Raw genomic sequence first — 26960 nt, 5'->3', positions numbered from 1 at the left:
AGAAAGGACCCAATTCTTCTCCACGACAACGTCCGACCGCAGGTTGCACAACCAATGCTTCAAAAGTTGAACAAATTGGGCTATGAAGTTTTGCCTCATCCGCCACATTCACCTGACCTCTCGCCCACCAACTGCCACTTCTTCAACTTTTTGCAGGGAAAACGCTTCCACAACCACCAGGCTGAAGAAAGTGCTTTCCAAGAGTTCCTCAAATCCTGAAACACGGATTTTTATGCTACAGGAATAAACAAACTTATTTCTCATTGGCAAAATGTGTTGGGTGTATTGGTTCCTATTTTGATTAATAAAGATGTGTTTGAGCCTAGTCATAATGATTTAAAATTCACGGTCTGAAACTACAGTTACTTTTGCACCAACCGAATACTTTCTGGTACCTAAGCAATTTTTTATCAAAGAATTTATAACTTGGCGTGCTAAAGACTGATTAGATAAATAAGGCCTGTTACCCTCCTGAAATATGCAATCTCTAGTTCAGATTGTCAGATTATTAATTCTGAGGTTCAGCAATATAACTAAAATATAACTATATATATTTTATAAAAATATAAAAATAACTATAAAGTATTCATTTCCTGACCTTTAATGTTTTTTTGATATCTAATATTATTTTACATTAGTTTCAAGTGTACGGCATAATGGTTAGACGTTTATGAAGTGATCCCCCAGATTAGTCTAGTACCCACCTGGCACTATACACATAGCTATTACAGTAGTATTGACTATATTCCCTGTGACTATTTTATAACTACCAATTTGTACTTTTTAATTCCTTCACTTTTCTCACCCTGTGACTATTTTATAACTACCCATTTGTACTTTTTAATTCCTTCACTTTTCTCACCCAGCCCCCCAAACCCTTCTCCCATCTGATAACCATCAGTTTGTTCTCTGTATATATGAGTCTGTTTCTGTTTTTTCCTGTGGTCTGTTTTTGTTCTTAGATTCCACATATAAGTGAAATCATATGGTATTTGTCTTTCTCTTGTTTCACTTCGCATAATTCCCTCTAGGTTCACTCATGTCACAAATGGTAAGATTTCAATTTTTTTAATGGCTGAGTAATATTCCATTATACATATGTACCACATCTTCTTTATCCAATTGTCTACTGATGGGCGCTTAGGTTGCTTCCATATCTTGGCTATTGTAAATAATGCTGCAGTGAACAGAGGGGTGCATATACCTTTTTGAGTTAGTTTTAGATTTCTTTGGATAAATACCCAGAAGTGAAATTGCTGCTAATCCCTTTAAATTTTATCTATTTTGCCTGAGATTGCCAAAATGAGTATTTTCTAAATCAAAATTTAACACAAATCACTATTGCAATATTAAATTTCTGTTCTCCAATAAAATGAATTTATCTTGATAATTCTAGCTGCATGACACAATTTTATTTTGCAGATTTTTATGAACAAAAATGCAACTGTCAAAACATGGTTTTCAAAAATGATTTTAGCAGTGAAATTTTTGGTATAAATGAAGTTTCACAGAAATACATAAAATGAGGTAATATTTTAGTAGCTTTCTCTTTCTCTCTCTTTATGTGCTGGAAGTCATACAAAAAACACCCATAAATTATAATCAGTGTTAAGCCAGTAAATCATTATCTGTATGTATGTGTTCACTTGTGGAATATGTAATTATCACACTTAGAAAAAATGGAAGTTAACTCATTAATCACAAATTCTAAATACTGAGAATGTCTTGGCTTTATCACTATAGTAAAATCTAAAATAATTTACTCTCTACATTTAATTTCTTTTACCTTAAATCTTTCTTTGTGGTAACAGGATTCATATCTGACAATAAAATTTTTTTGAGCTCTGGCTACTAAATTAAATAAGACCCATATGAACATTTGAAATGCTGGAAAAAGTATGAGAAAACTACTATTTCTCACCTTTTGAATAATATGAATAGTTTTTTAAAATAAGGATATATTCAACTTCTTGAGTGGTTGTTTTTCAGAACTCTATGTTACTCCTGTCTATACCATTATTTGTGGTCTGTCAATATGGACGTCAGTACAAAAGATGCTAAGGCCCTAAGCTGGATTCCCACACTAGACAGAATTCAGAGACCAGTGATTAGCAATCTCCAAATGTATGCCCTATGTTTTAATAGAGATCTGGCAAAATTATTTAAATATTATATTTATAATCAATCTTTACATTGCCACAAAGACAAAAACCACAAATTAAAGCATATGTTTTAATAACATCTAATAAAGCAAACAAATAAAAAACTACACTTAAGTATTTGTAATTTTAGTCAATAAAGATTCTAGACACCAAAGTGTGAAAGAGGATAACTTGGCGTACTATACTGACCGAGAAAGACTACAAGAAACAGGCATGTCTCCACTCCAGTCAATTGGTCCATTTTCTGCTTTCTGTACTCCAGATATTGCACCAGAAGGCTTTCCAGTAATTATTTTATACCTTGGGAGGAATAAAAGCAGAATAAAATAAGCAGTTAATTATGGCATAGTCTATCAATAGGCTTTGCAAAAGTATTTCCTCAGGTGCACCTACAATTATCTACTAGACGAAACTTTGTGATTGATGTTCACAGGATCCATAAAACAATCAAAACAGTTTGAATCTGACTGACTGAAGTGGAATAGTGGTTGTACGATTATTAATAGTGGTTGTACGATTATTCTGAGTGCCATATAACAGCATCTTGATGTTCACAACAAAAATATTAATTTTTCCATCTGAAAAAATCGAGCAAACACAAAAGAAGTTATGTTACAGAATGTCTCTAGACCATGAAAACATCATCTAACTCTCGTTTACCCTTATTATCCAAAGGCACAGTCAAGTGGACTATGAAATTACTGCAGAATGAACAACACCATTTTTTTTAAAAAAGATAAAACTATACATAGCACAGTATCTGAAAGATTCTTTGCATATTGCAAAACTACATACACATACAGGAATAGGTATGTGTACCAAAATTGAAAGTCAAATTTAATTTGATTCTTGATGAAGGTGATAAAAATAAAGGTGAACTGAAGAAAGAGCTAGATGGGAAAGCAAAAGACTACTGTAAGGATGTAGCAAGTCAATGAAAGCAAGCTTTTAGGTTCCAACACTTTCCTAAACAAAACCTGAAAGTAGGAGAGAAATAAGAACTTCGTACTTTCAAGAATACTTTTACCCAGATGAAAATGTAAAACATAATATGGCATAATATGGCAGAATCTTACATAAGTTTATAGACATTACTTCTGGCATAATATTCTTTTCGTTCAATGCCTACGTAAGTGTACTGAGCAAGTCAAAATATTCTTTAAAAAAGTAGCACAAACCAGAACAACTGATTTGGACTGCTTGCTGCTTCTTCAGCAAAGGCAGCCAGGATTTCTGCCTTAAGGGATTGTTCAGGAAAGAAGGAAATTAATGTGAAAAAATATTACACTCACATGAGAAGAATCTGACTATGGAGGAATAAGTAAAGATATGTGAGATTTAATGCAAGAAAAGAGAAGTGAATAAAACAAATGGCAGAATTCTGAAGAGAATGCTTACAAATTCTTGAAAAAGCTTAACCAATTTTGGTAAGATTCATATAATAAACATATTCATAATGTAATTGATATGCAAAGGAATCAACACTGCTATAATGTGAGATAAATGCATCATTCCTTAGTAAAGTAAAATAGCCATTATACTACTTCAAGCAACTCTGTATGTTCATTCGTATCAGTGTTCATAAAAAGTTTAAGTTTCTGTGCAAATAAAGAAATTCTTCTAATGGTGTATCTGCCCACATGGTGGTCAGACAAAATCATCGGGTATTCCTAGATGCTTATGAGTCGTGTTTCCTTTATTAGGGAACTTCCATTTAATCCATTTTTAGAGCAGCAAGATATGCTGATATGGCTTTAAAACACATCCACGGCAATGAAAGAGTCATTAACTGTTAGGCACAATTCATCTAATGAGAAAACACAAAATGATTCTCAGCCTTCATTAATTAAGAGATTTTATAAAAAGGGCACTGCTGTAAAGCAGGCTCAAGATGATGCTACACCAAAATCGTTTGTACAGAAATAGCTGTCTTCTTCCCATGAGTATGTGCGCTGTCCTTGCTGGAAAACATTTAGACGCCCAGGTTTTAGCAAAAGTCATAGCATCCGCTGAATTTGTTTTACTTCCTCAAACCAACAAAAGGAATAATATACTTCCTCTCTCAATTTTCTGAGATGAGATTCAAGATTACGTTTTTACAGTTGTGATTATTAAGTTATGGTTGCTTATAAAAGGCCGAGTCAAACATATAAAGGTCTGAGAAATGTTGTGATCGAAAAGAATGGTTGGACACATCAGGCTGTCAGTGATACAGTATCACAAATCATTCACTAAACTAAACAGCATTCATAACCTCAGTTTATGTGTTTATGGGCTGGTCATAAAGCAAAGTCATTACTAATTTCTTTCAAAGTAAAAAGATGTGTAGTCAATGTATGGATAAATTTTATAATAGATTTCACATCCAGAACTCCACCTCTTTTCCTCCATTACTGCTTTGCAAAAGTGATTTTATACACAGTGATTCTTTCCTAATAATTATGGCAGTACATAAATGTATAACGAACTAGCAAAATGCATTCAGTCTCTGTAGTGAAACGGCAACACTAGGAAAAAATTTAGTATTATGTTAAATGTTATTTTGAAATGGCAAAAGAAATCAGATTAGTTCAGGGTAAGAATTCTATTTCTTTTAGATACAGTAATGGTTCTAGTAATCCACAGATGTACTATTTTTTTCAGTTTTATGAAGGAAAAACCTCAATAAGTATGAGAAATAAACAGTGTACTGAAATAAAATCCAGAAAGCAATATATTTTTAATGATGTACCAAAGACTGGATGACATTTATACTTTGTATATAAGATATTTAAACACAATATGAGAAACTATACTTATACTTTTATAAGGCTGCATTCTTATTAAAAACCAAATAGCTTGAAATATCAGAAATGATGACTAAATCGATTTTCATTAGCATATGCCTCTAACATTTGATGAAACAAAGTAAGATAAATACATTTTAAAAACTGTTTCGGATTTTAGATAGAGAAACCACTTACATCACTTCCTTATTCCTACGTGGCCCTTCAAAAGGTCTAAATGGCAGGGATCCAGTAGCTGCGTGGTAAAATGTTACCCCGATGCTCCAAAGATCAACTGTTGCTCCATATTTCTTCTGATGATCTTTTCTTAGCACTGCTCTCTCATACATATCAGGATGCTTAAAAAGAGATGAAAAAACTACTAACTTGTGTTCTGTAGTAATATATTATACAAAAATTGGTATTCAATAATGCCTAGAAATTCTATCATATTTTCCTAATAATTTCCCAATCTTAAAAGACTATTTCCGGGCCGGCCCGGTGGCTCAGGCGGTTGGAGCTCCGTGCTCCTAACTTCGAAGGCTGCCAGTTCGATTTCCACATGGGCCAGTGGGCTCTCAACAACAAGGTTGCCAGTTCAACTCCTCGAGTCCCACAAGGGGTGGTGGGCAGCGCCCCCTGCAACTAAGATTGAACACGGCACCTTGAGCTGAGCTGCCGCTGAGCTCCCAGATGACTCAGTTGGTTGGAGCGCATCCTCTCAACCACAAGGTTGCCAGTTCGACGCCCACAAGGGATGGTGGGCTGCACCCCCTGCAACTAGCAACGGCAACTGGACCTGGAGCTGAGCTGCGCCCTCCACAACTAAGACTGAAAGGACAACAACTTGAAGCTGAACGGCACCCTTCACAACTAAGATTGAAAGGACAACAACTTGACTTGGAAAAAAGGCCTGGAAGTACACACTGTTCCCCAATCAAGTCCTGTTCACCTTCCCCAATAAAATCTTTAAAAAGGAAAAAAGACTATTTCCTATCTTCCCGTCTCTCCTCAAACCTCCGATACCACCACATTTGACCCTCTGTTTTGATGACCTGACTTCATACTTCAAAGAGGAAATGGAAGCAACCAAAGGATCAACTATTTCTTATGTCTTTTATCAAATACCATCCTACCAGAATTTGTATCCAGACTCCAGTACTACTTTCCAGTTACAATGACACTGCTCTTATCAAAGGCTAACTTTTCCATCTGTGTTGTGGAGCCCATCATATGGTCTCACCAATTCTGGAAATCAATTCCTGCAACTGTCCCTTTTATTTTATGCATCAGCTTCCCCCACCCATGGATCAGTCCTCACACACACACGCTTTAGTATCTCCATTAAAAACAAATACCCTAGGGGGTGGCCGGTTAGCTCAGTTGGTTAGAGCACTGTGCTAATAACACCAAGGTTGCTGGTTCGATTCCCACATGGGCCACTGTGAGCAGTGCCCTCCTTATAAAAAACAATTGAAATTAAAAAAAAATACCCTAAATTGACCACATCACCCCTTCTAGCTATGACCCAATTCTCTGCTTCCCATTAGAGCAAAACCTTACAAGATAGCTGTCCACACGTAGAACTGCCTTATCTCCCACTAGCCCTATTGCGTTAAATATTATCTGTATCCTTTCACTACGAAATCTGGAGCTCAAGGCAGGAGTTCCTTCCTGCCTTGAGCTCCAGATTCATATATCCTACTGTCTTCTTGAATGTCTAAAAGGTAGCTCAAATCTAACATATCCAAACAGACCCTTAGTCTTCCCACTCAAATGTGCTTCCTTCTAACCTTTATCCTCTTAAGTGAAGAGTACCACCATCTATCTATCCAGTTGCTCACATCCAAAACCTATCAGGCAGCCTTGATTCTTTTCCCTCATCCCTTACGTGCAATCCATCAGAGCAAGTCATCTGGGCTCTGAGATGAAAACTAAATTTTCTACAATTAATTCAGAGGCCTAGCCGGGCGGGGTTGACTGGGGATCTAGCAACCAGGATGAGCAGCTGGTCTAATGTTAAACATATATCCTTACGCACAGAAGACACTACACTACAATGGCAGAGAACAAAGCGGTTTACAGGACATCCTTAACAGCGTACAGATCCAGAGATTATGATGGGCATTATCTTCTGCAGAGAGCCACCAGGGGTCACACATGCTTGGCCTCCTGACATTGCCTTTATGCAAGTTATGCACCAGAACTTGAAGATTCCTAGAAGGTAAAGCTACAAGAGTGCACTCTGGACTAAAGGAGATTAGTCATTAACCAAGGATCCCAAACCAAAACAGTGCCTTATGACACTTGGCTGTGGCCCAAGGCACTGGGAACCAATGCACGGAACACTGCTGGGAGGTGATGCGGTCTATGAATCTGACTCCCAGAAAATCCCTGGACTTTTTTGGAGGTGGGGGAGACTCTTGGGAAATACATTTTAATGAGAAATCACAAGAGGTGATAAGCACAAGGCATTTGAAGTGAGTGTCCAAACATATGCACACCAGATATATGGGGTCTGAGCGGTTTTGCTGGTTCTGTGGCAGAGCATATAAAATATGAGGTTGGTACAAAAGTACTAGCGGTTTTTACAGTTTTTAACCTTTTAAACGGTAATTACGTTTGCACCAACCTAATAACTATTGTCCAAAGAAGCGCTAGCCAGACCTCAGACCTAGTATCTGGTACTTAGTGTATAAATGGTACTGTGAATAGGCCAAGAGTACCTGGACATGCCGGATACCTTCTGAAATAGGAGGCCGCTAACCTGGGAAGGAGATACAACGATTCTAGGAGATAAGGGGGCTACCTCCTCAAAAGATGTAGTAACATACTACTTAATTGGTATAGTTGGAAGGTATTCCCTAGGCAGTGACTGACTGCTAGTGGCTTGACACATGCTGGTCTGACATGTGTGCCCATGGCTGTCTCCTGAATGTGCTACCTGTGCTTGTGCAGGGCTTGGTTTTCCTGGGCCTGGGCCTCTGCACCTGGAATAGGAGCATAAGAATAGAGCTACTGCAAAGTTCCTAAGTTATATAATTAAAACATCCATCACATTGAAAATGATGGAGGAGAGAATATTGGCGTTTTCTTTGGACTTTAACACACAAAGGGGAGAAGATTTAACATCTGGCCTGGGAATTCCAAAATGAGAAGCTTTCCTTCAAATATGGACATATTTCTAGATTGCTGAGCTTCAGGCTATAATGTATCTCATTTTATAACTTCTGGTGCACCGTATATGAAAACAGGGATGGGCATAATCTGAAATAGGCAAAAAGGTTAGAGTAAAATTTCAGCCTAGAGTACACAATAGACTTGGAGTTCATTTATTTAATGGTTCGTTCTTTCCATTTTAAGTCTGTTGGAGGCAAAACTGTGATCCTAGGAGGATACATGCAAGATTAATAATTGGTAATGGGGGATCAGCCTCATGAAGGCTGGTACAGGACCGCTGTTTGTTTTGGTCATCGGATGGGCTACTGGTATTTAGTAGGCAGAGAGCAGAGATGAGAAACATCCTGCCAAATATGGGACAGTTGGGAAAAACAAGCTTCCCGCATCCTGCATGGCTTTTGAAACTCCTGCCAGAGACCCGTGCAGATGAGAAGTCTGTTCATGATGACCTAACTCCATTTAAATATAAAGTATTTTTGTAGCTACAAGAGTGCAGCTATATGTAAATCCAGTTTATTTAGTTAGAAACCAGCAAGAATTATTCATTGCTTTGGAAAATCATGTCAGGGACACCACCACCACTTCTGATGTGTGCTTCACTAGCACAACATGCAAATTATCACTGCACTTGCATTGGAAGTGACGTTACACATAGATGCGAGCTTCTGATAATTTGTTTGCCATTGAAATGCTTCCTAAACTTTTACATCATAAATACCTATGATTTTATTATATTTTCCTTTATATTATTATTAAGATATTATGCTATTCTTTTAATTAGGTATACAGGTTGATTATACTATCTAAGAATTTCCTTTCAAGATATTGAAGGGAACATTGCAAAACATTTACTATAAAAAGGGGGTGCTTGGGGTGGCCGGTTAGCTCAGTTGGTTAGAGTGTGGTGCTAATAACACCAACGTTGCCGGTTCCATCCCCACATGGGCCACTGTGAGCTGTACCCTCCTTTAAAAAAAAAGGGGTGGTGGTGATCATATACAGTTGAAACTACTAGCCTGTATGATCTGGCTGTCCTCTGCTTACTTCTCCAACTCTTACCACCTGCCCCTTCACCCACTAAATTCTAGCCAAGCTGCCATATTTTCTGTCTCTCAAACGTCTGAGGTCACTCTTTTTACTAGGCCTTTGCAGTTGCTGTTCCCTCTATTTGTAATGCTCTTTCCCCAAATTGTTGCATAGCTTGCTTCTTTTCATCATTTAAGTGTACCGTATTGTCTTCCCAATACTCCAATTATCTGAATTCATCTTACTTACTTGTTTACTTAACTGTCTATTTTCCCCACGAGAATGTGGGTTCCATAAGAGCAGGAATAGTGTACATCTGGTTCACTATTAAAGTCCCAGTGGCTAGAACAGTGCCTGGTATACAGTATGCAGTCCATAAATATTTGTTGGATAAACAAATGTAATCTACTTTAGGTACTCTTATTAAAAATTATTGAAATAATTTACATCTAATAAAATGCATTCATTTAAAAAGATTATTGAACCATAACTACAGATTAATTTAAGGTCATATATTGATAGAACAATTTAAGACACCTTACTTCATGCCAGACTTAGAATAATCTGAATAAAGCTGTAGGGTCAGCTAGACTTTATTCATGTTGTAAGATTACAACCGCAGAATCAAATTGGAAAAACCGTCACAGAATCTAAGACTTTTAAGATAAAACCCAGAGCCACGGACAATTAGTGATAGCTATATACTATAAACTTCCTAATTACATGTTAAATATACTTACTTTTAAGCACATTTTAAGTTTCAAATGTTTCTAACTTCACATAAACACACCTACATACACCATTTCAACCACAGAGCTTTTCTAGCTTCATAACATTTCAAGTTAGATCTTTTTCAAAGGCATATTATTTTTTGTATGTTTCTAACAATGGTCTGTCTTTCAATAACTGACCTCCCTGAATAGAATCTCCTGCCTAAGAATTCTAATGAATTTTGCTCTACAGGGAAAATACTATTATAACAAGCTTATAATATATTAGCTACTCTGATCCCAAAAAGGGAGTGTTTACCACCTAGATGCTCTGGAGTGAACAGATAGCTTTTTCTTTTCATATAGATCCATAGTATTAGTAAAATTAAAGACTTTAAGAGTGTTATAAAACTTATGACTTTTAACAGAAAAATAACAGAACCCTTAGACACAAGTATCTAATTCCCTTATTACACACCATATTCATTAAAATAGAAAATTTAACCCGTCATAAAAATTACATAACACATTGTATAGTTACTTGGTTGACCAATTATCCACATTTACAATATATCCAGCTTCTTTAAATAACATTATTAGTGATACATGACTTACCAAATACTCTTCTGTGCCATACAGTGAAACAAACTGCTCATCATCTTCTAATTCTCTAGCTGCCCCAAAATCTGTGAGTTTGTATACAGACTGTCCATCTTCCCCTATAACACGCATGATATTTCCTGGCTTGATATCACGGTGCACTATGCCGTTCTCTCGGAGATGATTCATTCCACCCACTTCAATAATAAATATAAAACAAAGGAAATTATAACATAGGTATCTATGAGTATATCGGTGCATGTTAAATTCATTGATATAATAAATTCATATTCACTCAATACATAAATTGGACTAAAGTCATTTTAATTGAAGAATAGGTAGTATATTTTATATCTCATGTTTGAGTCATAAGGAGTTTTTGAATGATAAGGATCAATTTGATCTAAGGAAGAGTTCAATCTCTCTCCTTCTCTCTCTCGCTCTCTTTTTTTAATCGAACCTTTAAAATTTTATTGGTCTGAGAATCAAAGTTAGTATGTAAATATCCAAACGACTGGAGAATAGTGTAGGTGGAAAAAATCAGGGAACACAATTAACCAGAGTACCTACATTAAGTGCTTAAATCAGTCCTTAAATATCATTCTGAAAAATCACTTCACTGACTCTCAAGATCAGTTTCATGTATCTTTTCAATGTTTCTAGGAATTAAAAATATACTCAAAAGGAAGAATACTTAGCAATTTAAATAGTCACAAGTCCTGCCATATTTAAAATAAATGGAATTGGCTCTCATTCAGATAATAAATAAACCTAATTACCAACCCAATCAAAACTTAAACTTTGTAAGTTAGCAGCTAATTTACATATTGAACAATATTTAAACATCAGTACCAATGAATATTGGGTATACATTATATTTTTTTAATCCTAATTCAACTATTTGAAAAAAGTAAGGTGAAAAAAGAATGACACAGAGAGAAAAAGAGAACACAGCAGACTAAGGACTGAACAAAAACAAACCGTTGCCTTGTCTTTGGTGATCTATGCATTAAATCCCCCATGTACTCAGTATACTAGAATATTTAACCCTATCCCACCCCTACCACAGACCAAGACCATTTATAAAGTATGTTTTCATCTCATAAGTAATCACATACTGAGCTACAAATGGCAGAGACCCTAAAACACTAGACTGGTATTAATATATTTTCCTTTGTTTCAATACTTTTGGCACATAGGGGATTACCTATGCTGAGACCATTTAGCCTTCTAGCAAAAATTCTGCTTCAATGCATCAACAGCGGCATGCCAGAGATGCCTAAATTCACAGTAAAGTTTAGGGCTATTTGTTGCCAAAAGCTGTGAACATGCAAGTTGATTAAGTGTTCTCTTTCATGCTCCTGTCTGCATCATTTCATTCAGCCTAATGAGAAAGGCTGCCCTTTCCGTCCATCACTAGAGCAGCTGAAGACAGCATTTGCTACCTGGCAAAACTTTCGAAGAAGGATCTTTCTTAGCAGCAGATAAACCCAGGGATCCAAGATCTGGTTCAGTGAAGCCAAGTGGATAGCTATTAAGAACAAGTTGCATTCTTTCTGTTTTTCTGGGTGTGTCTTACAGTGTTCAACTGATGTCTGATTGAAGATCATTTTTCAACATCATTATCAAGATTTTTAAAAATAGTAATGCTGTTTTGGGGCAGACGGGTGGCTCAGTTGGTTAGAGCGGGTGCTCTCAACCACAAGGCCGCAGGTTGGACTCCCCCTCAGGACGCTAGGCTGCGCCCCCTGCAACTAAAACTGAACAACAGCGACTGGACCTGGAGCCGAGCTGCGCCCTCAACAACAAAGACTGAAAGGGCAACTTGACTTGGAGCTGATGGGTCCAGCAATGGTGACCAGCAGGCCGACAGGACACACACGACCCCCAAAAGTTGGATGGCGGTCTCAGTCGTGATCCGGCCCCACTGGGCGCTGGACTGCGACGCCCCGACTTTGGCCAGGCAGCGGGATACCAGGGCCTTAATGGTGGCCCGGTTGCAGGCGAAGGTGATGGTCAGCTCTGAGAGTCCCAGGAAGGCAAAGGTGGAGGCGAAGAAAAGGTTGCTCCAGTTGCAGAAGAGCTCGTCCAGTTGCCTCCTCCCTCGGTGCTAATGAAGCACCGCGTCCCGGGCCACTGGATGCTGTACTGGCCCACGCCCAGCACCGGAAACGGCAAAAGCGAGCACGGTCAGCCACACGCTGGACAGCACCGAGCAGGTGGCGCGCGTACCTGTGGAGCGCTCGGATGGCCAGCGCCCGCTCGGCGGCCCTGGCGCTGGCGCTGAAGAGCGAGGAGAGCCCAGACAGTCATGGTCAGACCAAAGAAAGTGCACAGCCTTCCCGACGGGTCGAGGTCGGGAAGGCTTCCCAGGGAAGCCAGCAGCTCCCAGCGCTGCTTGTACAGGTACAGGACGATGACCACAGGGCTGCCCCACCAGGTCCGGGAGTGCACAGCAGGAACGACTTCGTGCGCTTCCTCTCCCGGCGCCGGTAGCTCCGCGACAGCAGCAGTATGGCCAGCGCGTTACCCACGAAGCCGGTGATCGGCATGGTGATCGGGAAGACGACGGACACTGAGCGGCAATCCTCACCGGTCTCCGGGGGACGCGTGAGGTCGCCCGGCGCCTCGGAGGAGCACTCCGGCGTCCGCGTAGGAGTGGCTGAGGCGGGTGCAGAAAGGAGCGCCCCCGTAGCCCCGGGTCTCCTTCATGTTGGCTTGGAGGTGAAGAGAGGACGGGCCGGCGAACAGCAGCGGGAGCTGGTAGACCGGGGTCGGGAGGCGGTGGAGGTCGGTAGCGACCTGAGGGGGCCTCGGGCGTTCCATGATGCGGGCGCATCCGCCGCCTCACTTTGCTATATGGGTCCCGGCGGCGCCTGGGCTTACGGACCCCGCAGGCAGGCCGCCGCTCCGTCGGCTCCGGGAAGCCTCCAGTTCCCAGGCCCAATCTCTCTTAAATACTATCAGGAAGATGGAGCAAAACGGTCTCACGCATGTGACTTCCTGAAATACTTTTGGTTCTATGCACGTACATGTAGGCAATCTGCCTAAACTTAAGAAAAATATCAACCTTTCACCAGTTTTATATTTCTTTACCTTGGGAAAAAAATGCCACAAAAAAGTAAACTGGACTCAATACATAAAATAGTAAAAAGAAATAATAGAAAGAGGCAGTATCAGACTTGTTTCCATAACATACATTTCATATGCTTTTCTGAAAAAGTCATTTTCCTTTCCTTTTTTTTTTTAAAAGGGTGAAGGTGGTTGAAATTAAGCTGTTTTGGCTAAATAACAAATAGTGTCACTGAGCAAGTCTGAAATATTCATTTGACAATTGATAGATGAATGTCCAAATATAACATGAAAAAAAGTTTAGAGGTATCAACATTTAATTATGAAAACTCAGGGGCATTTAATTATGAAAACTTAGGAAGGCATCAAGTATCCATAACTTCTATTTGACTAAACAGGCTGTAATATAGATTGTTTCTCTCTCATTTCATCCTCACCTTAAATGGTCTCCACACTGCTTCTAGTATCAAGGTCAAGAATTCCTGGTAACCTTATACTTTCTTCATCACTGGGTTTTCCCTAGTCCTCAAATATTGACCATTTTTTCCCAAGAAGATATTATTCCCTTTGGTTGACATATACATATTTTAATAAAGTTTTATTGAGATAAAATTCACATATCATAAAATTCATCCTTTTAAAGTATATAATTCAGTAGTTTTTAATATAGTCACAGGCACAGAGAGTACAACCATCACCACTTACCTCAGAACATTTCATTTTGCCAAAAAAAAAAAAATCCCAAAACCATTGTAGTCATTCCTCAAATCTGCCGTCCCCTCAAACCCCTGGCACCCACTAATCTGCTTTCTGTCTCTATGGATTTGTCTATTCTGGACATTCCATATACATGAAATCATATATAAACATGGTGGCATCGTGTCTGGCTTCCTTCACTTAGCCGAATTTTTCAAGGTGCACCTACATTACAGTATGTATCCAGCATGTATCACTAACTCATTTCTTTTTATGAATAATATCCCATATGGATATACTACATTTTGTTTATTCATCAGTTGATGGACGTGGGCTGTTTCCATTTTTTGGCTATCATGAATACTGGTGTACAAATTTTTGTGTGGAATGTTTTTAATTATTTTAGGTAAATACCTAGCAATGGAATTTGCTGTCATATGGTAATTCTGTGTTTAACCTTTTGAGGAACTGCCAGCCTGTTATCCCAAGTGGCTGCACCATTTTACATTCCTATCAGCAGTGTATGAGGGTCCCAGTTTCTCCACAACCTCACCAACACTTGCTTTTGTTTGGTCTTTTTGATTTTAGCCATCTTAGTGTGTATCAGGTGGTATCTCTTTGTGGTTTTTGGTTTTCATTGGCCTAATGACTAATGATCTTGGGCATCTTTTTACATGCTTGTTGTATATCTACTTCAGAAATATGTCTATCAAATCCTTTGCCCATTTTTAAATTGGATTATTTGTCTTTTTATTGATGAGTTGTCAAGATAAAAAGTTCCTTATCAGATATATAATTGCAAATATTTTCTCTCATTCTGTGGGCTATCTTTTCATTTACTTGATTTCCTTTGAAACACAAACATTTTCAATGTTGATAAAGTCCAATTTATCTACTTTTTTTCCTTTTTGCACTGTGCTTTTGGAGTCATATCTAAGAAAGCTTTGCATAAAGGTCTTTGGTTATAAATGTAAAAAATTTATTTTTAAAACATGTCATTAAATTATATACACATATACATAAAATTATATAAACAAACGTACCCACATCCCGCAAAACAATCAAAAATTCAGACTCTGGTAGTCCATAGGCATTAGATGGTTCTTCTAAAACAGTGTATAAACTCCCACATGGACAAAATTCCATAATAAGTACTTTATGTCTTGTGGTTGTCTGAAAAAAAACCAAATCAGTGATTGGGACTCAGTATAAAAAATAAGTTTTTATCTGTTATTACTTACCTGATCTTATTTAAATATGGGATTTGTTAAATATTTGTTGAGCACATACATATAAGAATTAACACCTTCTAAATTCCTATTAAAATTTAATTTGTTTTTGAAGACATTCAAGCCATAGTGAAAGCTGGCTAAATCTGAACTAGAAAATCACTGCTACTATGTTGTAACCGTTCTTTAAAAATTTTTTTAAATTATTAATACATATAGTACATTTAGGACTTCAGGTCTTCTAACAAATCTCTTAAAATATTTGAAGTTTTTCTCATAAAGAGTCTTTTTACTTCAATGAATGGAGTTGTAGCCTTAAAAACAAACAGGTTGGCAGAATATCTGAGTGGTCCTTCTCGCAGCAGTTATAGTCTGCTCATTTCTGTCTGAGCTGCTGATTTTAATGTACTTTTGATTATAAGATACATCATCAACAACAGCTTTACAGGGATAAAGAAATATTAACAAATTACATACACTTTGATTATAAGACACATGCCATTTCAGAAACCTGAAAATGTGAATGTGTCTTAAAATCCAGTATTGATCTCCAACGTTTTATCCTTTTTTCCTTTTACAATTTTATCTACATATCCCCAAGACACTTTTATAAAATATTTTGTATTTCTCTATTGAGTTATAAAGGAAGAAACAATTTTAAAAGAAAAAACCTTTTTAAAAATAATGAAATATGTTGATAGTTGCAAAAATAATGAAATATGTTGATAGTTGCAATTTGGGAAATACTCATAATTCCATCACCCAGAGAGAATTATGTTAATATTTTGGTATATTTTACTTCAGTTTTTTATACGTTATCAAATCACATTACAGATACCTAACATTATTTACCATACTGTATACATCAAAGTTCATACTACATACATATTTTAAATCCTGATTTTCTCACATAACATTATATATAAGCATGTTCCCAGGTGATAAAAATGTCATTAACTACTGTGGACTGAAGAATTAATTGTACCCAAATAAAAGTTTGGCCTTTGCCCTTGGCTACTGCGAGGTGATTGCTAGGCCTCTGGGATGTCCTTCTGCTAGAAATGTCTTTGTTTCTCTCGGAGATGTGGCCACATGACGGTCTAACAATGTTATTTATGATGGGGGTTTTAGGACACACAGATCTGTTGTAACTTCTGGAGTAAATGGAGACTAAACCTGTGGGAAAGGTGGGGAGACTGTAGGTCAGCCATGTAGGCAGTATGTGATCGAGCCCCAATAAAAACTTTCAACACCAAAGGCTCAGGTAAGCTTCCAAGGTTGGCAATATTCTGTGCATACTGTCAATGCTCAGAGGGGAATGTGTCCCTGTGGACAGAGAAGACTCATATTTAGAACCCTCTCATTCTGCTCTATGGGTCTCTTCCTTTGGCTTCTTCTATAATAATTTGTATCCTTTTGCTATAATAAAACTGTAATTGTAAGTATAGTGCTTTCCTGAATTCTATGAGTCGTTCAACATTCTAGCAAATTATCAAATTTGAGGGCAGTTATGGGAAGCCCCTCATTTGTAGCCAGCTGGTTTGAAGTGAAGGTAGCCGTGAGGACTCCTGAACTTGGAGCTCGTGTCTGAATGAGCAGTCTCGTAACGACTATTCTCTCGGACTGTGCAGTTTGCCAAACTCTTCTGTAGCTGATATCAGAAGTCTTGCATAAACTTGGCAGTCTGGAGGACTACACTCTTAACCTTGAGTATAGTTAACTACAAATAACCATCCATCACACCTTCTCATTTATTTAACGATTCTTTATTATAAACAGGGCAGCAACGAATACCTTTGTGTATAAAACTAATTTACATTTCTAATTACTTCTTAAGAAGTAACCATTAAAAGTAAAATCACTATTGTAGGGGGTATAAACTGCCAAACTGTTTTTCAAAAGGTGTGATGTTATTGATTACCCATGTCTAAAGGGATTAACATAGATTTCTATTTCCACTACTTGTAAGTAATTATCCTAATGACATCCTTAATTTCAATGTTACCCCCGACATCAATTCTATCTTTCACAACTGGACTTCATATATTAATTTTTGGATTCCTAAGATTGTTTTACAAGATTCTTTTACAAGATTTCCTAAGATTTTTACACTTTTGACTTTTTGCTTGCTTCTTTTATAAGTGTCAATTTAACTTCACTTAGTTTTTTTTTTTTTGGTAATAATAATACTGGTAACCAAATTCTATACTCTTTTATTTCTTATACTACTTTTTCTGATTCCATGATACTTTATTTCCATTGTTATAGCTATTCAAGAATCTTTGAGAATAGAATATTTGGTTGTATGAACTCTAATTTTCACCATTTTTTAAAACCGACTGTTCATAAAATATTTTTTTAGATTATTTCTCCTGAATCGTAACAACTAAACAAGACAAGATTAACTAAAACTTGACTACTTACCTCCTCTTCAATAGCAAATAATTTGACAATATTTTTGTGATTGAGTTTTTTTAACACTTCAAATTCTCTCATTTGAACATCTACTGGACGAAGGAAGCTTATGTTATTAAATACTTTGATAGCAAATAAGTCACCAGTTTTCTAAAAAAAGGAGAAAGAGAAAGATTTTATTTACCTATAATATTATAAAGAAGAGTAAAAGGTACCATTAGAACTAGCTATGGTACTAGCTATGGTTTCTTATAGAACACTGCGAACATTTTTAAGCACAGGTAATTTGCACTAGGACTCCTGAGTTTTTTTAAAGCTAAAATAAATCAATCAACTGCTCGGTATTTCTTTCAAATTGTATGGTTTGAAATGTAGAAAAGACTATTTTCTTTCATGTTATAAAGCTTTCAGTATGATACACAAGGCAAAGATAGACATTTACATAGCAGAAGATAAGAGCTCTAATAATATCAAATGTGAAAGTACATTTTAGACAAGAAATAGAAAGTGAAACTCACAGGAGTTTGTTCAGGACCTAATTAATTTTAAACTAATCAAAACAGGAAAAGAGATTGAAAACTGTATTTCACATATGAAATTTTTAGTAAGAATCTCAAAGTAATGCAATTAACGTTTCAGAACTATTCCCTAGCAGCAGTCATGTGTCTGTGTGGTATGTGCGTGTAGAAATAGGAGTTGGAGAGTCAAGTCCAGGTGGACCATCCCCGTTGGCTTGTGCCCCTGCTGCTTTGTCACTTCACCCAGATGGTCAGGGAGGTTGTTGCTCCACAGACCACCTCTAAATATTTCCTTCTCATCCTGATGTCCCTGCAGCACCCCCGCTCTCACTCTCATGGCATGTGGTAGCATCACATACAGAATGACAACACCCAGCTGGAGCTGGGAGGCAATCTTAGAGGTACAACATACTTGCTGAATGTCAGGTAAACATGACATTCTCAAGTTCTTCATATGAACCTTACTTTAAAACTCTCTTCCAGATGCGCCCACCTCCTTCCACTCACTCTAAACTGCAAGCTTCTCCTTGGTGGTCAGTCCAGATTTGTTAAATTCAATCTTACTTTTCTCATAATCCAAGGTTGAACCTCCCTGGAGCAAGTGGAAAGATCATCTCCTCTTTGACGTTGGGGTTCAAGCACCCCCTGCCTAAAGCTGTTTTGTGGCTCTCTGTCTGCCAGGACCTCTGTGCTGTTCCTGCTTGGAAGCCCTCTCTACAGTTTCCCACACATTTCTCCTCTTATAGCCAGCCATCACCCTCCTCCCCTCACCTCAGAATCTCATGAGTTTTCTTAAAACCATTTAACTGCTTCATAATCTCACTCTTCAAAATCACTATTTGGAGACCATCATCTATCTGATGTGATCACTCGTCCTTCACTTTCCCCCTCCTCTCACACCAAACACACATATGTTGTTTCCAGAGGAAAAGGTCACTGATTGTTTTCAGACAATATGAAAATTGAACAACTGAACTATAGGTTAATTACAATGTTTTCCACTTGTTAAGCCAGGGTAAGGACACTGCCAAATCTATACTACCCAACAGAGAGATTTTTCTTTAGGATACTTGTCTAAAATTAGGAGAATCCTAACAGAGGTGTGAGCAGGGAATATAACACAATGTTGGAATGTACCCATCGTGATCAAGGCCTTTTGTTGCCTACATTATACCTGTGAGATTACTGGGACCATTTTCCCTTTATTCAATGGCACATTTATCATTCGCTCTCCCTAAGTCAAAGCACATATGAATATTTAGAGATCTATGTGTACATAAATACAGAAAGTCCTCATTTAACATCGTCAGTAGGCTCTGTGACTAAATGAAATGATGTATATAATAAAACCAATTTTACCATAGACTAATTGAAATAAATGGGAGTTAAGTTCCCTCCCGCACCTCATCAACATTGTTACCAAACGACATTAAACAAAACATTATTCGAGGACCTGCTGTGTACGCATGTGCAGATCATCACATCCTTCCGACAGCTCTTTACCATGGTTATCACACACATATACACCCATCCACACACATTAGTAGCTAAAGGCAACTAGATGAAAAAAAGACAGATTAAGAAGGTAACATAACTTGAATAACAAATACTAAACTTAGGGACCTGGTCATTCTAAACAGTAACATACAAGAGTTTAGCTAATATCATGTATAAAATCCTTAATTATTAAGGGCAAGCAGGATTTTGGGGGTATAGTTCTAAACCCTTGAAATTGATGTTACTGAGAACAAACATGGTCCCTCAAAACACATCCCTGGGAAGACAATTAGGGACTGAATACTAAACTGAATGTTAGCAATCTTATGGCTTTCAAATCCTGATTTTAAGATTTCAAACTACAGTGGATAAAGTACATTTTTGTTTTCTTTGAAGCACTTCAGGTTGTCTTAGGTTAGTCTAATCTGTCCTCATTCATTCAACAAACATTTACAGAGTGCCTACTGTGTATAGGCACTTACATGAAGGATGATGAGTACGTAAGGAAAGAGGACCAGAATATATGAAACATGTACTAGGGCCAGGCACTGGAAATATGCCTCACCCATTCTCTATCACAACTGGCTACCTGTCACTCCATCAGTTTCCAATTTACATTCCTTCCCATGTCACCTTGCTACTAAACACAAAACTCTTCGTCAGCAGGAACTGCACATTATTTGTAGTTATATTCACCAGATCCAGCACAGTGTGTGACACATATCATGTGATTATTAAAGTTTGTTCAGTTAATTTGGGTCCCAGGAAGACAGTCAGATGTTCTTAATGCTAAATCCTGTGTTACCACCCAAGTCTTCTCTTCTTGGCAGTGGGCACAAAACAAAAACAATTTCCAGCAAGGTTGATCGCAATGGACTTGATCAAAGACCCAGAGACCGCAATGAACTTGATCAAGAACCCAGAACATGTAGACAATTCTGGAACCGGAGGGAAAAAAGTTAAAAGTATCCGTATGACACTTCTGATTCATTCTCTAGGAGCCACAAAGGCTGTTTTTAGTCATATTCTCTTCCCAGAAGAGGAAATAGCCCCTCATCTATGAAGGCTTATCTCATTGTCACTGACAGAAGTGACTGGTAATCTCAAGGTGACAGGAAAATATGAAGAAACTCTTCTTTACTAAAATGTTTAGAGCTCCTGTTTCTGAAAATAAGAATTTAGGAGACTCTAAATATCACTTACTCAAAACAAATTCACAGTGCTGAAAAATTAGTGGATGAGTCTTTTTATTTCACTTCCTTATTTTTCCAGCTTCCTTCCCAGAATAGAAACTTTAATGATCTTAAATCTTTGTTTTAAATTATTTTAATTATCTTTAATTTTATCCTCCAATATAGAATCTAACACAAACTATTTTTGGTTCTTGAAGTGCCTCTGGGATTTAGCCCTTTTATTTTATTCTCACTTCCAATAACAAGTTCGGATCACCTCACACCAAGACAGAGCCTTTAAACCTGCGCCCCTTGCTGATAATCTCATGTTACTGCAAGTCACCTCGTAGGCTGCTATTTTACTGGGGGCAAGAAGCCTCAGTACAGAAATGCTGGAACCATCCATGGGTTCCCCTCCAAACTATACACCTGCCTCCCGCTGCTGCTCACCACTACAAAGCACTGCCCCATTGAACTTCTGTTAGTGAGATCGCTCGCCACCACAGGAGCGCTGGGCTGGGAAAAAAAATCGAACGGCACAACACATCGTTCCCCAACCCCTTTTTTCATCCAACCTCCAAGTTTTTTTTGTTTTCCAACACATAACCTCTGCCACCATTGAGGAGCTATCACTGCCTCTGACATAAGTTATGCCTTAAATAACCACAAAAACAGGTATTCTCAAGACAGTAAAATAAAAAATACCAAGTCTCACACTTCAGTACCTGTGCACTTTTCAGAAGTGTACACATAAAATGATAGAAAGCCTTCACAGTTTTCTCTGTACCAACCTTATGTCTTCCACGAAAGACATTTGCAGTTGCTCCTTGGCCTAAAATATCAGATAAAAGCCACAGGTGATTAGAAGTGCTCTGCATCTCGGCTTGGTCTGGCAATCCTCTTGTTATACTAAGAGAAAAGAAAAAATTTGCATGTTTGTTTCAAGGAACTAATACATTTAAGAAATAAATGTTAGCTATTTTCCGTCTCAAGTAAGATCACCCATCATTTATAGCAAAATTGAAGTACATACACAGTCCAATGTAAGAATCCAAGTTCCCAGCAATATTGAAGGGTAATGCTGGGTGGGTTCTGAAAAAACATTAACTGATGGCATCTTATACATTCAATTTAAATCACTTATCAAAAGGCTGAAAAAAATGTATTTCCCTTCTAATTTTGTCTTTGTCAATGAGACTGAAACTGGCCACTTCTTCAAAGGTTTTGAAAGATTAATCAATGATGAATTTTACTTAATGTGTTCCAAAATAAAGTAGTAATGCAAAATATAACAGAAGTATAGCAAAAATTACTGTTTCCTTGAAGGGCAGGACAACACTAATGAAAACAACTGTTGCCAGTGCACAACACCTCCATAACTTAAAATTTTTATCTACACAGAGCCTAACAGTCATAATGGAAAGGTACAAAAATCATTATTCCTGCAAGTTTACTAACTTTCTTGAAATTAATTTAAGGATAGTTTCTCCAATCTCCAACACACCAAGTGTATATTACCAAGTCTTAAAAACATAAGCACAGGGAGGCTCTGCATATGTGGGGGCTCAAAAAGTATATGGAAAATCTCCGTTCCTGCTGCTCAATTTTGCTGTGAACTCAAAACTGCTCTAAAAAATAAAGTCCATAAAAGAAAAAGCATCATCCCTTTTTAATATTGAAAAAGAGCATCACCCGCTTTTAATACTGTCCTTTAATACTGAAAAGCTATACAACTATAAGGATATTAAAAATTGAGTCCCATGTTGGAATAAAAACGAGATACGCTCAACAGCATAAACACCAGTTTCACTAACTAAGCCACCTTAAATATGCTGTAATATCAGATTGAAACAGATCTTAATATTTCTTTGTTGTTAGAACAGAGTAGGTATTCAGTGATGAATTAACGACTGCCAATAGGCCAAGCAGGATTAGGAATTTAAAGAATGGCCAGGGGTCTAAATTTCAGCACTCTTTGATATACTAAAATATATTTATATAATTTTACCAGCCATCTAAATTAGATAAAGAATGTTACATACAGCAGTTTACTGGAAATAAGCAATAAAAATAAGATTCCCTTTTCACAAATAAGGAATACACACCTGTCAGCGACGGAGGCAATAATTATAAACTTCTCAAATATCTTTTCAACAATATTTTCAAATATTTTACTATAATGAAAAACCTTCCCTAATTAATGTTAACTATAAACAGCAAATAGTATCATTAGGTACCTGTATGTACCCAGTGGATAATATAAAACACATTTGTCAGCTAATTTATCTGCTCTCTACAGGTAGCTATAAAATTACCTTTTCCACAATGATTAAAGGGTATAATGTCTTTTGACACTACCTTGCAAACAGCCCACTACAACAACACGCTAACACATGACTGCACATCCATAAGCGGCTTGCTATGTACATCTTCCCACAATTTTGACACAGTAAGGCAGGCACTGAACAAGTACGCTACTGGTCACCCTGCCTGACGTCTACGTCCTTACACTGCCAAAAAATAAAAAAAAGTTACCATTTGTCCATACATAAAAACAGGTCTGGTGAGACGGCAAATGGACAAAGTTTCAGGATGTGCAAAGTCTACTACTACGCGAATCACTGGTGACACAGACGTATTCAGCGTTCCAGCGTGAAAACGGCAGGTCTGTGGTTCTGCATTTGACAATTACTGGGAAGAACTGGGTTGGAGGCCACCGACTGAAAATGTCTAGGAAGCGGACCGGAACACACACGCATAAGCCATTTCCCCAAAGGACACGTTTAGGAACTTGCACCGTGTTTGCTACAGAGGTCTTCGGCTTCTAGCTTCCAGGGAACCCACCCCCGCCTGGTATCGTCACTAAAACCTTAAGGAAGCGTGCCCCGTTAACCCTCGGAGACACAACACACCCCATTAAGAACCGCCGATCCGGCGTCCACGCTCGGAAAGCGGGCGGCGCGCCGCCGGGGCGGCCAGGGCCCAGGCTCGGTCACAAACACATCCTCTTTCTTCGTGCCCAACGTCACTACACCCGAGAGGGCCCCGGGCAGAGCGCCGGGAGTCGAGATGAGGGGACAGGGCCCACGCGACCATCCCACCGGCCACGGACGCCCCAGCCCCCGGAGGCGGTGTCCGGCCAGCCCGGGGTCCCGGAGGGCTCGGCCTCGGGCTGTGGGGTTCCTCGGGGTCGCCCGCCCCGCCCCCGCTCTGACTCAGCATTCGTTTCCCCCAGGGGGCAGGAGCGCTCCTTGCGGGCCCGCGCCGGGCTCTGCTGCCCCAGCCCCACGCAGCGTCGGCCCCTCCGGCCGCGGCCGCCCCACTCACCGCGCCCGATCGCCGCCGCGCCACCGCCAGCGGGCTCCCGCCGCCTCCCAGCGCCTCCCAACACTTCCGGCTTCGGGAGCCCTGGCCAGGGGCCACGTGACCGACGGCCGGCGCTCGCGGGTGCGCGTGCGCACACCCGGGAGTCCGGCCCGGGCCCTGGGTGCTGCGCGCTGGGCTCGCCCAGCCTCTGTACCGAGGGGCAGGGAGGCTGCGGGGGGTGTCTGATGTCCCATGCCGTCCACACCCTCTGCCTGACCCCTCCGCTGCCGAGGGTGACGCCATGGAGCCAAGCGCAGTGAGCGCGAAGACTCGGATTCCAACTGCAAACCCCGCCCCGTCCCCGAGAGCCAAAGGCAGAGTGCGGAGTGTGGCGGTGGTGGGACTCGCAGACCTGCGACGCGTGATCACAGACGTTCACATCACAGGTGTGCAGGACGCTGGACGCGGGAGGGGCGGTCGTTGGGGAATACCGTAGTCTACAGGGATAGATTTGTGTGTTTTAAAGACCACGTTGGCTGCAGTGGGGCCAGGATATCGCCTCTGAATAATTGAGCCGTGTTAAGTTTTAACGTCAATAAACTCAATTCCCTCTTTTTAAACGGCATTTTGGAAAATGGCAGTATTGGGGAGCTTAAGGACTCACATCAGGTACGGCGATATCCGTGCCGCCAAGGTCTCAGGGGCTACTATTCCCCGGGGTTCCCTTCTGCCCACTGACCAGCATTGCAGCCTTCTCAGCATGCGTCCAGACGACTGCCATCCAGGGCTAACTTTCTGAGGGCGGCAGAGGAAGGAGAGGTCTAACCAAAGGAGAACTCCAGCAACAGGCAATGAAATTGGAAACCATGGCAGAGTGGTTAAGAGCACAGGCTTTTAAATGGAACAGACCTGGGGTTACAGTTCCAGCTCTCTCTGCCAAGTACTGAACTTTAAACGTGTTTGCTGTTGTTGTTGTTGTTTACGCACGATGGAGATAACAAAAGCCCACTGTATGCATCTTTACAAAGGAAGTTACTTTATTATACTTTTAAACAGTTTAAGTGACGGAATTATCCCAACAAACAATTCTCTTCACTGCTTACAATTCCAACCAGTTCTCCCGTATCTAATGCCAAGAGGACCTGTCAACGTTTCTCAGAACAGTAAAACCCACAGCTCAAAGTTATATGGGAGAAGTGATGAGCTGAGCCCAAGGACTTGATTCACATATTTACCACATTATAACTGATACACATTGAAAACTCAGGGTCAAGCTACTTGTGAACCAAATAGTGTTAGCATTTATTTTAGGATTTAAATAAACTGTTAGGCACAGAACTAAACCAGGCATCATAAAACCCTTGTGTTTCCACAATCAAGTCACACAAATCTGTCTTTTGCCTCAATGTTATTTCACAGGTTAACAGGTGAGATTCACCGTTGTGACAATTATTTGCTTGCTTTTGGGAACTAAGAATACAAATATGGTAATTCATGATGGAACAGTTTCATAATTGCTATGGTACTAAGTAAAGTGCTTTGGGCAACTTCAGGGAATAAAGAATTTTTATACATGATTACATAACATGAAGTTTAGTTTCTGTTACAGACTGTTAATTTCCATGTCTTGATTTCTATTAGCTCTGAACACGTGAATCTTTTGAAAGGCTTTAAAGCGCCAGAGGGAAAGGGAAGAAGTGAAAGCAGGTGTCACCTTTACATATTTGGAATAGTCCAGTAACCATATCAAGCCTTCATGTGCAGATACTGTAATAAGTTCTTCATGTTTAACTTATTAAATTCTTAGTATGAGGTAGCTACCACTATTTCTCCCATTCTGTAGATGGGGAAGCTGTGCAGGGAGCAGTTATTTAACTTGCTCAAGGCTCTAAAACCAGTTACTGGCAGAACTATTACTTGAACCCACCTACCCTGGATCGGGATGGAGCCTGTGCTCTTAACTACTATGCTACGCTACTCACTAGCATACTTTGAACAATGAGTACTATTGCAATAGGTGCATTGTCTCTTCCATAGTATAGGAAACTTATCAACAAAGCACTCAGCTTTCACTTACTTAGAATACAATTTTAGGGAGTTTATAGAATACTGAACACCATAGGGACCATATGGGCCAAAGGTTAAAACAAAACAACACCCCCCCCCAAAAAAAAACCTTACTCATTTTTAGAATTTAAATGATTATAGAGTAATTCTGCTACTCAGTTTTCTCCCTCCTTTCTTAATTTCCCAATACTACTACTGATACTATTAATTTTCCTCTTGTTTTCCTGCACAGTCATGACTAAAAATGGGAGAAGGGGAAGGTAACAGTAACAGGCAGTGACTACTTCTAAGTATCATAAACACATAGGTACAATATATTGTGCCCTAGGTAGATTCAATGAAAGAGGTAGGAAAAAATTGGATTTTTTAATTCTGTCAACAGATTCACATAGGCTTCTTCTAGTGCATTTTAAAAAGATTCTCTTTAACAGAACTAAGTTACATGTAACCTTTTAGGAGCATAATTAAATAAAATAAATCATCTGTAAGCTTTTATGTGCAATCCTTTAAATGGGAAATCAGGGAGAGATGAGAAAATAAGGCTA

General features: G+C 39.0%; 1 protein-coding gene and 1 pseudogene across 6 annotated transcripts in view; both read right to left on the bottom strand.

Annotated features, from left to right (window-relative positions):
• The window catches only part of TBK1 (TANK binding kinase 1), a 49082-nt gene extending 22188 nt beyond the window's left edge, over positions 1–26894 (bottom strand). For 2 of the 5 annotated variants that reach the window (XM_081060584.1, XM_081060583.1), the window contains exons 1-7: positions 24370–26894; positions 21834–21951; positions 17865–18005; positions 15255–15384; positions 10459–10640; positions 5126–5286; positions 2352–2462 (exon numbers count right to left, since the gene is read on the bottom strand). In XM_081060584.1, the coding sequence (XP_080916710.1) occupies positions 2352–2462; positions 5126–5286; positions 10459–10640; positions 15255–15384; positions 17865–18005; positions 21834–21951; positions 24370–24602 (1076 nt within the window). In that variant the 5' untranslated portion in view covers positions 24603–26894. Of the gene's footprint in view, positions 1–2351; positions 2463–5125; positions 5287–10458; positions 10641–15254; positions 15385–17864; positions 18006–21833; positions 21952–23577; positions 23773–23954 lie in introns of those variants that run through there. The other 3 variants (XM_081060587.1, XM_081060586.1, XM_081060585.1) reach the window with 3 other exon arrangements.
• Positions 11797–13155, bottom strand: LOC308502621 (prostaglandin E2 receptor EP3 subtype-like; annotated as a pseudogene). Its single transcript has 2 exons — positions 12274–13155; positions 11797–12092 (listed from the first exon to the last, which is right to left on the bottom strand). The product of its transcript is annotated as a prostaglandin E2 receptor EP3 subtype-like (transcript).
• Positions 26895–26960: the final 66 nt, after the last annotated feature.

This window comes from Rhinolophus hipposideros (genome assembly GCF_964194185.1).
Source record: "Rhinolophus hipposideros genome assembly, chromosome: 9".
NCBI classification, from domain to species: domain Eukaryota; kingdom Metazoa; phylum Chordata; class Mammalia; order Chiroptera; family Rhinolophidae; genus Rhinolophus; species Rhinolophus hipposideros.
The sequence above is the reverse complement of the archived record's forward strand: the minus strand, read 5'-3'. Positions and strand labels throughout refer to the sequence as shown.